At 45.9% G+C, this 12,604-nt stretch overlaps 2 protein-coding genes across 8 annotated transcripts in view; one reads left to right on the top strand and one right to left on the bottom strand.

The window, feature by feature from the left end:
• Positions 1-3,496, top strand: part of C1QTNF4 (C1q and TNF related 4) — an 80,325-nt gene extending 76,829 nt beyond the window's left edge. For 6 of the 7 annotated variants that reach the window (XM_074823944.1, XM_074823942.1, XM_074823941.1 and 3 more), the window contains one exon: positions 1,964-3,496. In XM_074823944.1, the coding sequence (XP_074680045.1) occupies positions 1,969-3,072 (1,104 nt within the window). In that variant the 5' untranslated portion in view covers positions 1,964-1,968 and the 3' untranslated portion in view covers positions 3,073-3,496. Of the gene's footprint in view, positions 1-1,775; positions 1,803-1,963 lie in introns of those variants that run through there. The other variant, XM_074823945.1, reaches the window with a different exon arrangement.
• Positions 3,497-5,222: 1,726 nt separating this feature from the next.
• Positions 5,223-9,546, bottom strand: FAM180B (family with sequence similarity 180 member B). Its single transcript, XM_074821524.1, has 3 exons — positions 9,049-9,546; positions 7,140-7,219; positions 5,223-6,564 (listed from the first exon to the last, which is right to left on the bottom strand). Exons 1-3 carry the CDS (start codon positions 9,113-9,115, stop codon positions 6,091-6,093), a joined length of 621 nt encoding a protein of 206 aa, XP_074677625.1. The 5' UTR covers positions 9,116-9,546; the 3' UTR covers positions 5,223-6,090.
• Between the last annotated feature and the right edge of the window lie 3,058 nt (positions 9,547-12,604).

Genomic DNA, 12,604 nt, shown 5'->3' on the forward strand with positions numbered 1-12,604 from the left:
CTCTGCACTGGTGAGGCCACACCTGGAGTGTTGTGTCCAGTTTTGGGCACCTCAATACGAGAGGGATTATCGAGGTGCTGGAGTGAGTGCAGAGGAGGGCAATGAGGCTGGTGACAGGCCTGGAGAACAGATCCTATGGGGAGCGATTGAAGGAGCTGGGACTGTTCAGTTTGAGGAAGAGAAGGCTGAGGGGAGACCTCATCACTCTCTGCAACTACCTGAAAGGACATTGTAGAGAGATTGGTGCTGGTCTCTTCTCACAGGGAATTAGCAATAGAACAAGAGGGAATGGCTTTAAACTGCAACAGGGGAGGTTCAGACTGGACATTAGGGAAAAATTTTTCACAGAAAGAGTGGTCAGACAGTGGAATAGGCTACCCAGGGAGGGGGTGGAGTCACCATCCCTGGATGTGTTTAAGGGTCGTTTGGATGAGATGTTGGGGGATATGGTGTAAGGGAGAACTTTGTAGAGTTGGGCTGATGGTTGGACTGATGATCCCAAGGGTCTTTTCCAACCTGAATGATTCTGTGATATTCCCTTCTGTCTTTGCTAGTGTGTCACCTTCATGCAATTAAGCAAGAGCCTAATTCATTCTTGGGTTCACATCTATTAGAGCTGCATTTCAGATTTCAGTTTTATTCTCAAATGTGGAAGAGCAGGGACTGTAGGTCAAGCTGAATTCCTGTTGGTGAGTGATTCTAGGTATCACATCTTGCCAAAACAGGATCCCATTGCCACCTCACAGTCTACATGGATCCCGTCAGCTTTGCTTCTATTACTAGACCATCCCAGTTGATTCAAATATTTAACCCTTTATCCTTTTTAATTCAGGATTTGTCTTCACCCCTCCCCCCAATGAGTAGTATGTTTTGCTCCTGTTCTGCTGGTCTGTGAATTCATTGTGTGCAGGCTGGCAAGGCACCAGTTCTGGGGTGACAGATGGGGCAGACTGCAAACCAGGCAGTTGCCTCCCAGCCTGAATGATATTTTAATAAGCACAGGGAGGTGACAGAGAGAGAAGCTTCTCACTGGAATGAGCGGCAGTTTTGTTTTCAGCCTGAAAGCACTAATAGATGATTTTTGGCCTCAGTCCAAAAAAAAAATCACAGAAACTAGAAACAGAAAATCCCATTAGCTCCTAACTTATCCCTCTTTTTTAAGGGTCAAAGAAGTTTTTTTCTCTCCGGTCTATTATCCAGATAGGAAGTGTTTCCCTGTTATCAGTATTTCAGTTCTCTCTCAGGGATTCTATACTTTGGGAGACTTGCATTTTATTTATCTTTTGTTTTGCTTTTTTTTTTTTCATTTCATTCATTTTCTTCATTGTCTTCCTTCCTTCCCTAAATATTCTCTCTTCTTCTCATGTCTTTACACTCTTCACAGTTTCATGGTGAAGTCTGTCTGAATAAGGGGGTCTACCAACTTACTTGGCTTCCAGCTTCTGCATCCTGTGAAACACCTAGTGCAGTGTTAGCCAATGGCATCTGCATGGGAATCTCTAGAGCATATGTCCTCTTCTCCCTGCCCTTCAGCTGTATCTCAGATATATAATACAGGGTCTGTGTAGGGCTTTGTTTCATCCTTGGTCTAATGAATAAAAGCACTACAAAAAGGAGCTCTGGCAAAGCCCCAGCAAGCTCTGAGATCCCTCTGCATTGTGAGCAACACAGTGTTTTGCAGAAAAGCTGTAGGATAGCCAGGCTTCCAAAGGAGAAGACTTTTTTTCTTCCTATGAGTACAGAGAAAAAAGGTCCAGCTCTCGCTAGGAAAACATCAAAATGGTGCTGAGATCTGAACTGAGGTATGGTCCCATACACTGATCAGAGAACGCACTGGAAACTTCTCAGTATTTGGACATAGACCTTCATATCTATTTAGCAAGATTCAGGTCTGGGTTTCAACTGGAGTATGAGCTGGAAATTAATGTGATTCCTGCTAAAATGTGCTTCTTACTCCTTTCAGATACAATGATGACACTGAAGGTTCAGATCCTGTTTGGCTTCCTTTGCTGCATGATTTTTCTGCCTACAGATGGCTTCCCAGCAGACACCAGTACTGAATTTCGCTCTGCTTTCTCTGTGGCCAGAACCAGCAGCATGGAAGGGAGCTCTGAGATGGTCATTACCTTTGACAAAGTGTATGTGAACATTGGCAATGACTTTGATCCCAAGACTGGATTGTTCCGCTGTCGGATCCCTGGAGCCTACTACTTCTCCTTCACTGTTGGGAAATACCCAAAGAAAAACTTGTCTGTCATGCTGATGAGAAACAAGAATGAAGTGCAAGTGATTGTGTATGATGAACATCACCGCAAGGAACGGAAGGTAGCCAGCCAGAGTGCCATGCTGCAGCTTGACTACGGTGACACAGTTTGGCTGCGTTTACATGGAGATCCCAAGTATGCTCTTTACAGCAATGTGGGCCCCTATACAACTTTCAATGGCTACCTAATCTATCCAGACACTTCTGCCTTCTTCCAGAATGCTCTTAGCTCTCAAGAGCTGCGGCCACACCATCACACTATTCAGCAGTTTCCTGGAGAGCAAAATGAAGCTTCACAGCAACAAGTGTTATCTGATCAACCGAACAGGGAACAAGACCCTCGCTCTGCATTTTCTGTTGCACGCTCACAAAGTCTCCTGGGGACAGATGACAAGCAAACCCAGCATGAGCCAATCACGTTTGACACAGAGTTTGTGAACATTGGAAAAGATTTCAATTCCTCCACTGGCATCTTCTCATGCCGTATACCTGGTGCATACTATTTCTCCTTCACCATCGGCAAAATGCCCTTTAAGACTATGTCAGTGAAACTTATGAAGAACCACAATGAGGTGCAGGCCATGATCTATGATGACAACCACTCCAAGAGGCGGGAGATGCAGAGCCAGAGTATCATGCTGCCTCTGCAAATGGGGGACACCGTTTGGCTCTACAGCCATCAGCACGATGGCTATGGTGCCTACAGCAACCATGGCAAGTACATCACCTTCACAGGCTTCCTGATCTATTCAGAGGCTCAGCCAAAGTGGCTTCCAGGTGCCAGCTCACCCCAAGGGTCAAATAATTAAATGCAGATGTGAAAGGAGCATAAGAAAAGCCAAGGTGCCATGAACTTGGGTATAGCTCCTCTTCGAATATCATCCTCTACTTTGAGCATGCTACCATGTGTCCAGTGCTCTCCTTACGCTGCATGCTTGTGCTCTGTCTGCAGGGCCGCTGCTGTGTCTGCCATTCATCCGTAGAAAGGTCTTTACAGGTTGTATGTGTGTGTCCTGTGTTGGTGTTTGATTTAAGCATAAAGCATGAGGTAGTTGTGGGGCAGGGGTGGGCCAGTTTAGTGAGATGCTGAGGATCAGAGAAGCACTGCGGTAATCTTACTGCAGATCCCCAGCATCCAGAAAGCAAAGGAGGTGGCGACTTTCCTTGCATATGTGGGGAGGGAATAAATGTAATGGAAATGAATGTATTAAAAATACAAAAGATGTAAAATTTTCTCAGATTGGAATTTGTTGTTTCTTGTGAGATTTGTGTGCTTGTCGCTGGCTGAGGTACCAGTTCAGGAGAGACAGAAGCACGGTGATCATATGAGCTGCAGTATGTGTTACTGAGACAGTTTGTGTACATTCTTTTTTTATCATTCATGTGTGTGAAGTGTTGGTATCTCTTACGATTTTGTTGCAAGTTTCACAATGTTTGGTGCTTTTCTTAATTTCACGTTGGCAAAGCCAAGAAACTGTGTTTGAGAATCTCAGCTTCCGTTTAATGAAAATAATACATTTAGAAACAAACAAAAAAGTAGGCTTCTAGCCCTTGTAGTAAAGGATGAGGGCTCAAATCTATGAACGGACCATCTTCTGAAAGCTCAGAAGCAAGGTGAGAAGAATGAAAAATGCATTTTTAAATCAATACTTGGGTGAGGAGCAGGCTCATAAGGTGCGTGAGTAGTGTCACACCATGCAATGGCAGTGTTGACTGCAGGGGCGTTACATTCTCCAGAAATGAGCTCCTGGAATACAAGGGTATGGCGAACCTACCATACGCTGTATCAGGAGCCTGGTGCAAATGGGATCAAAATGGTACCATTAAGTGATATTTTCAGCTTCTGTGTCCCAGTGGTTTCTTACACACAGTGTTCCGCTGAGCCATAGCGGTGCTGTAGAGAGACTGGGGTGGCTGTAGAGGACTCTGGTGTGTTCCTACAGGGTGGTTGGGACTGACAGCGGGATCCACTGAGGCGGGTAGTAGGAAAGCAGGAGGCTTCAGGCTTCATCGTAGTGGGATTGGTGCTGTTTCAGTTGAGCTAAACCCTAGTTTGTCTCCCAAAATACATAAACTGCAAAAGTGCATCATCTTGAGCATGCATGAAACTTTGTGGCATCACTCGAGTTTAATTTATAATCTGTTCAACAGATAGCAATGCTCTTAAACTGATCCTAACAAATTCTGAATTCAAAACAGTGTATTTGCATCTGGGTCACAAAGCCAACCCTCTCAACCTTTATCCAGACATTCATATAGCTCAGACTGTAAATTCTCCAGCAAGACGATATTTTCATGCACTAGTGCCATCCCAGCTCAGCTTTTTGATTATATTCTCCGCTCAAACTGCAGCCACTCCCTGTCTCCGTCACTCCATATATATCCTAGACATTGAAGACTGGGGGCATATTTGGGAAAAGGATGAAGGATAGAGATTGGAGGTGTGTAAAAAGCCAGCATAAAAATAAAAGAACATCAGGTGGAACACTAGTTTACTAGAAGTTATACTTCAAATAAAATGCTAATCTTAATTCCTACATCCTTTAGGGAAAAAACAAAACAAAACAAAACAAAACAAAACAAAAACCAACAAACAACAAACAACTGCTTTATGAGCTGTGTAGATCTATCTTCTCCTGTCATAGCCCTAACCTGACCTCTAAAACCATTCTCTGTGGCAACCTGCTTCCAGGCTTCTTATTCCTCCCTCATCATTTCTTCTCTCCATCTGTTGGGCAACAACAGCTTGGAAAAAGATTAACTAGGTCAAAAACTAGCAGTTCCCACTTTGAATGTCACACATGCCTCCTTTGTTGAGCATGGAAAATTAAGAGTATATTGATAGAAAGGGAATTATGGATCCCATCATCTAAGCACATGCAATGAATGTTCAAAATTAAGGTACCTATAAAGACAGCGGAAAACCTAGAGAAACAAAGAAAAAAATATCAAAACCCTCCCAAGTAGTTAATTACATTTATTTAATTCCACACTGGGATGTTTAGCACAGAGAAAGGTTAATGATCTCTTTCTATAAAATAATTGTATTTCTGATTTTGAGGACAGAGACTGTGTATTTATAATATTTGGCTTTTAAAGTGCCATAGCTGTACAAAAAAAACTTCATAGAAGAGGGAAAATCTGCTGAAGAAATAACTAGGTCATGATCCTTAGGAATTTAAATGAGATTTAAGGAAGTATGTTCTAAACTGATAACTGGCACAAAGCAGTGTACATGTGTAAATATGATATGCAAATACTAGGAAGCTTCATGGAATACATACATTTTCCAGGTTGCTTTTTACAGAAAAATGAATACATGAGATGGGAAATTACTATGGACACATAAAATGTGATGCCACATGAGCAGAAAGCTGAAATTAAATATGTGACCTATATCATGAAACACAACAAAATCTGCTTAGCTGCTTACTGGAGAGGAGAAAAGATACTGTACTTGGCTGAAACCACAGGGGCAATGTAAGGAGGCTGAACTGAAGTATCTGAAATGAAGTCAGGTAGGACACCAGTGTAACATCCTGGAAAAAAACTGCCAGGGCTTCTCCCTAGTAAGTATCAGTAATCAAGACCAATAACACATCTAAACAGCAGTGCCCCCTTCAGCACAGCTCACTTGAAAAACAAAAACAGAAAAAAAAAAAAAAAAGAGGAAAAGGTGAAATTTCATTCAAAAATAAAAGCTTCTGTATAAATCCCTAAATGGTTGCCAGCACAATGCAGAAGGCAGGACAAAAAGGTGTGTCATATTTGTACAAAGGCCTGAATAATGTAGAAAGCACTCAAAATAACCAAGGATGCAGCTGAAATCAGGTGTGTCCTTTCCTACAGTACTTTCCCTTATTGTCTCTTTTGGTCCTGGCTAGGTTAGAATGATAGAAATGTTTCAGGGATGCTAAATGGGAAGGCTTCTCCTTCCAGGGCCAGGAAGCCAGGAGGAGGGTGGTATTTGCAGGGCAAAGCCCCTTGCACAGATCACGAAAGATTTCATCGACCAGCTGAGAGAAAAAACTAATCCAGAGATTTTTATCCAGACCCTGCGTGGAGCGAACCTGATAGGCACAGTAAACGCTGGTGAAAAGGAGACGGTCAAACTCTGCTACAGGCAGGTGGGTATCAGTCAGTGAATAATATCTCAGATGCTGCTCAATCTCTGTCTGTGTTTTGGGAACTTCATCCTCTAAAATCCGCATGAACTGCCGTGCCGGGCGCAGGGAGGCCAGCTCTTCATCCCGCAGCCGGATTGTCCTGTTGGCCTGAATATCCAGCCCTCCCCAGAGCATCTGGAAGAGAAGAGCAGCATGTGCACAGGAAGCCCAGCACAAACCCTCCGCCAGCTCTAAAGCCATCTGCAACGCTGCCAAATCTCGGGCCGGACCGAGTCCCTGACTCGCTGCCCACGGCCCGCCTAGTCCCACTCCACGTCCTTCTCTGCCAGCCCCACACCCTTTTTCTGACTGGCTCCACACCTCGGTTTCCCTGTGGGACCCGTCCAAGCTCTCGCCTCCCGCCCTGCCTCTCCCACCACACTCCCACCCGCAGCGGCTCCCCGGCACAGCTGCCTTGGGTGGGGGGGCTTGGCCACTTGATGGGGGAGGCACCTAGCCCAGTGGGATGGCCCCATGTCCCACCCCAGAGGTCTGAGGTGCCATGGAGGGGGTCAGAGCCCCCATTCATCTGCACCCCACAATGGGAGGGAGCACAAATGCAACTCGGGCATCGCTGAGGGGTTTTCCAGGCACTCCCAAAATCCGTCAGGGATGAGAACAAGGAGAACAGGTGAGTTTTTACGTGCAGGCAGGTGGGAGCACAGACGTTAACAGTGCCTCAGCCCACAGGCCCCCAACACCCAGGAGACCTCTAACATGACGTCAGTGTCCTCTGGGCTGCGATGGGGTGGGTTGGCGCCGGCACCGTCCCAGCTGTGAGGATGTTCATCTGGAAGATATCAGGCAGACTTTGGTAGTGCAAGACCATGGCCCTTCCTGTTTATTTTTGTCAATAATGTCTTCAATATTTCTGAGCTGCCACTCATAGCATGCCAAACACGACAGATACTGACCATGGGATTTTCATGAGCAAAACAAGCTTTTTAAGAGAAACAGATTCAGTTAAGTGAGGCAAGTGTAAATTTTGGATATGATGGCCTTTAATCCTGCCAACAGAGCTAAAGCATACGCAGCAAAGGCACTCGCTTTGACAGGCAGCAAGGAAGCCCCTCACACCAAGTGTGGGTGGGTTTTGAACTGATGGGTTTGGGTTGCTTTTGCTGGAGAAATTAAGGCTGCCCAAGAGAAGAAGGGTGCTGGGAGGCTCCTCAACTTGCTGGCGGAAACACAACCTGATGCTTATCCTGATTTATACCTCTTCCCTGAGCACCTGCGGCTGGCAGGGGCAGAGTATGAAGGTAAAAGAAACCTGGTCGAATCCATTATGGCTCTTCCCATGTCCAGCTAATTTCTTGCTGGGCCACCCAACATCATTTAAATGGGGAAAAAATAGATACAATGCCAGAGGAATGGGAGTTTATTAATGAGAGTCACATCAATCCTAAGAATTCTTCAATTTTCATTTACTATCACTTCTAGTGCTTTAACTTTCTGCATTTATTTTGCCTTTGTTATTTCTTTGGGAAACAGGAGATACAAGTAGCCTCGAACCAGGACTGTGAGAGGGAGGCTGCATCCCCTCCCTTCTCTGTGTTGATCAGCATAGTCATGTAGCCAAGACCCTCTTCTACTTACAGACTCATCCTTCAGGTCAAGAAACATGAAAAGGAAAAAGCTTGTATAAGACAGTAAGCTGACGCTTTTTTCCCCCATTTTTATATTGTTGAAGGATTTTTTCTAGAAGAAAGAGGGAGAATTTATGTTCAGTAGTCCAGAGTTAAGGTCAGTAGCTGCTTATAAAAAGTAGAAAAATTATTTAATACTGTATGTGTGTGATGACTACTATTGAGCCCCACTTCCAAGTTTCCATTCTTGATTAAAGCTTTACAGGGAGATGTACAAGCTGCCTGAAGAAGTGCACTGCCACGCCGCAGGCTGCAGAGATTTGTTTCTCTGCACAGCTGCAGGCACCCTGATCCAAGCCAGCTGTGGCTTTGGAATGTGAGCAGGGAGGTAGCCGCTCTTTTCTACTCCTCCATGGATGTGCCAGCAAGGTTTTTAGCTCAGGTGAAGATATGGCAGCACCTGAAAATTTCTTTGCTGGTCTCTTCTAGGCTAACTGCTCTGCTAAATTCACAGACACATCTGATTGGCTGCAAAGTCAGTGAATTTTTGGAATAGCTGCCAAACTACTGTTATTAGGAACTGTGTCATAAATATATGCAGCATTGGATTTTTGAGTAAAACAAAAATTAAACAAACCATAACAAATAATGGATTGAAATAATAACATAAATATCCTCTGGAGATGGGAGAACGGTCCCTTACTTACTTTATCATTCAATAGAGTTTTTTATTCCCCAAAAAGTATCTAGAAAATCCACAAACATTATTGCAGGAGCAGACTTTTTCAGTGAAGACCCAAGAAAACCCTCCCCCCTGCCACCAAATCCAACAGCAGGTCTTCATCCTGCAAGTAGGTACAAGTGCCTCCCGCAGTGAACAAGCCCACCTGGCACCCCAGCTCTCTCCCATCTCAGCGCAGCTCCCTGAAGCGTTTGACCATACTTGAAGAAGCAGGCAAAGTGTCGTGCCACTGGCAGGGCCCAAAGGTTTGCCAAGCCAAGAAGCTGCATCGTTAGCAGGTGCATGTCCTACCTGTCAGCCTCGGGGATCCAGCAAACACGCACAGGATCAGACAGGTGTTGAGCTGCCCGGGGGCCATAGCAGCCCTGCCCGGTGGCAGCTGCCACCCTCTCCGCTCCGGGGACAGCAAGAGCTGTTTGCTGTGGCGTCTTCCCTTGCTGCTTCTGGTCCCAGCAGCCTCTGTTGGAATGGAGCCATTGTTCTGTGTTTCTGGTCGCAGTCCTGGGAAGGGCTTGCAGCTCAAATTGCTGAACCCGAAGGATATTTTCCATCATATTTTGGAAACTTGAAAGAATTTGTTGTGAAGTTTTTGGCAGAATTGTTTAAGCTTCTTTTCCAAAGACTGATTTCCCACTGCAACTTATTATAGGAAGCTATCAGTTGCAAGAAATTTCACTACACATGAATGCCTCTGAAGAAGAGGGGACCTCCTGGTCCCTTCTCCCTCTGCACAGCATCCCTGTCACATCTCTGTGACACTTCTGCTCAGCTCCTTGGCTTCATTTTCAGTTTTCCTTTTTCCTGAGTTTGAAAATCTGCAAGCAATCCTAAAATGTCACAAACAGATAAGGCCAGCAGTCTGGGCAGATTCATGGAAGGGCAGTAGCAGCCAAAATATACAAGCAGCTGGAAGAAATGTCCCTTGTTCAGTTCTCTATCAAAACTCCCAGAGGGAGAATTCAATATACTGACCTAGCAAACAACAAGGATCAGAGCCAGCCAGGCTTTAGCACCTTGTCTTCCTCTCCTGTGACAAGACTTCTGGGTTGCGATGAGCACAGTCTGCCTTAGGTGTTGTGAATTACATAGATGAAACTTCATCTCATTCCCTTCATAGCCGATAGCTGTTCTCTATACATCTTCGCACTTTTATTAGTGCCCTATCCCCAGTCAAGCTGTTCTGTGTTTCTACTCTGTGTGGCACAGTATGGTCCTGGGTTCTCCAACAGGCTCTGGGATGCCAGGGTTATACAAATAAGTATAAATAAGTAATGATACCATCTCCCTCAGGTTAAGGGGAAAGAAGTCTGCCTAGAAAAGAGAGGAGGTGTTACAGGGTGCCAGTTTGTAGTGACTACTGTCACCAGAGAGTTTACTGAGGGTGGGGATGATGTTCCAGTCAGTAAGTGATCAGTGTGCAAAGTAGCATGTCTTCTGAAACTTCCAGGATCTGCAGCTGTACCTGGCAATATGTGGGTTCACACCAGCTATGAAGAAAAGCAGCACATAATGGAAGAGTCCCAGATTTGTCACGGAAAGAGGAGCCTTCAATATACAAAGCCATTCTTACCCTCAGTTTGGATCAAAATAAGACCCATGTTTCTGTCATAGCCTTGGCTATCTTCAAGTCAGGCTACACTTGTTTCAGTTTTCAGTATTTTCTGCCCCTTATGCTTTAGTTGCATCCCTTTCTTCTGGGATGAGATAACTTTTATTAAACTGTGAATCACATGCTACTCAAGAGGCAGAGGCTGATGATCTGTGCAGTAAGATTCATGTGCCTTCTGTTTTGTGCCAGAGTCCCTTAACAATCCACAGTGTACGCATGACTTTGTCTAGAACTCTCTATGCAAAAAAAACCCCTGTGTCTCATGGGCCATGAAATAGCCTCCCTTTAGCATGCAGCACATGACACAAGGAGAAGACCAGGATTTCGGCCAGCATCTGTGAAGGCCGTACGTGATTTTGTCAACAGGAAAATTTCCTAGGAACAGCTTGCAGCTGAAGTGCCTAGAGGAGGATGCCCATGTTGGTGGGAGAGAGAGGAGAGGAGGCTCAGAGGCTGTGCTTTGGTGACTGATATGGTGGCAGGCAGCGGACAAGCATCAATGGTAGATGTTGCCTTGAGCTAGGGGGATTGAGTAGAATTGCCTTACTATCCTGCACAGAAAGGCAATTGCAGAGTGATAAACATACGCCTTGGTTGTTTGTAAAGCAGCAGTAGTTTTATGGTGCACAGAAACAAGCCTGAATTTCTGACAGCTGCCCATAGTCCCCGCATGTACGATGGCAATGTCAGGTGGTGCACCTGCTCCTCCTGAGGGATTTTGTCCTTGCCAGCTATTCACAGCTGAACGTGCACAACCCCGCCCCTCTGCACTCCCCCTGGTCATACCGTCTGTTGTAGGAGCCGTTTCAAAACATCACATCAAGCCAGGTTTCTGCAGGGGCACCTTGACTGATTTTGTCGTTCCCACCATGACCTCTTGAAGCAGGAAGGTGGGAAAGAGGAACAAGATATGAGGGGTCAAAAACTGCAGGAGCTGGTTGATTGTTAGTTGAGGCACAAAGTGTGGCTAATACAGCACCAGAAAAGCCTCTTTGGGAGGGAGGTTTCTGCAGGGAGATAGGCAGCATCTTCATGAAAGGGAAATTCTGCTTATAGAATTGGAGAAATTTCTTGCTTAGAATATCTTGCCCAGAACTTGGGGAGACCACAGTCCCCAGCCTGGGCCTGCCTGGCAGCTGCTCAGGGGAGAAAGATGAAAAGAAGGTGGTTGAGGAAGGAGTGGAAGGAAGAAGGATACACATGGCTCCCAGAGTTTGAGTCACTGGAGGGGAAGAAGGAAGAAAACTCTAAGGAAAGTAGGAGTGAAGCTCTGACAGTAACCAGACAGGATCTCCACTGTTATACTGGTATTTTCCAGGTATGGTGCTGCTGGTCCTTATGGAAATGCTTTCCGTATCTTTGTCTTACCGTTTGTGAGTGGCTCCACTGCTGGAAGGAGTGATGGGCTGTGTAACTGTGACAGGGAGGGCCCCATCCCACTGCACCTACTGCACTAAAGGTCCCCCCCTCAGGCCTCACACGACTTGGCGACGTCATGGCATGCAGTGTGATGAGGGATGTGGGGCATGCTGTCACCCAGCCTGTCCCTCAGTAGTGCCATAAGCTCTGTTCCGCAGGAGTGCAAGGCCCAGCTGAAATCCCCATCTAGATTTTGGCTGGGGATCAATTATCAGGGCCTATACAAACTGTGGCCATGATGCAGGAGGATACCCTGACACTGTCAACAGGCACATCCTCAGGGAGGAGAGTCTGCTCACCTGGCTGTAGGGAGAAATGCCAGAGTTCTGGAAAACACCAGCAAAACCTAATCCGCTGGGGAAGCTCAACATGGTGACTGTGAGTCATCACCTAAAGTCTATTTGGCCCCACAGTACCAGAAAATATCTCTTCTGAAGAGTGTGTCTGTAAGTCAGCTACATCTGACTTACATCTCATCCTTCATCCTCCTACAGCTGAGAAATCCAACCCAAGCAAACAAGCCTTGTGGAGGCTGGCAGTGTGGCCCAGGCAGGGACAGCGGATTTGTAAGACAGCTTTGTGCTTGACCAAGCTGACCACTGCCTTGCCCAGCACGAAGCAAGTGCCCACCAGCCACAAGGAACCCAGAGAGAGTGGGCTCCGTAGGCAAGGAAGGCCCTGGAGCTCAGGAGCAGTGGAGGAGGTGGTGTGCCAACACTGGAAGTACTTTGTGAGGCTGTGTAGCCTCTTGTGCCCTGGGATAATGGTCTGGGTGAGTAAATTGCACTCTTCCTAACCTCCCAGGTTTCCCTAATGAGA

The sequence above is a fragment of the Strix aluco genome, chromosome 4, assembly GCF_031877795.1.
Source record: "Strix aluco isolate bStrAlu1 chromosome 4, bStrAlu1.hap1, whole genome shotgun sequence".
In the NCBI taxonomy this organism is placed as follows: Eukaryota; Metazoa; Chordata; class Aves; order Strigiformes; family Strigidae; genus Strix; species Strix aluco.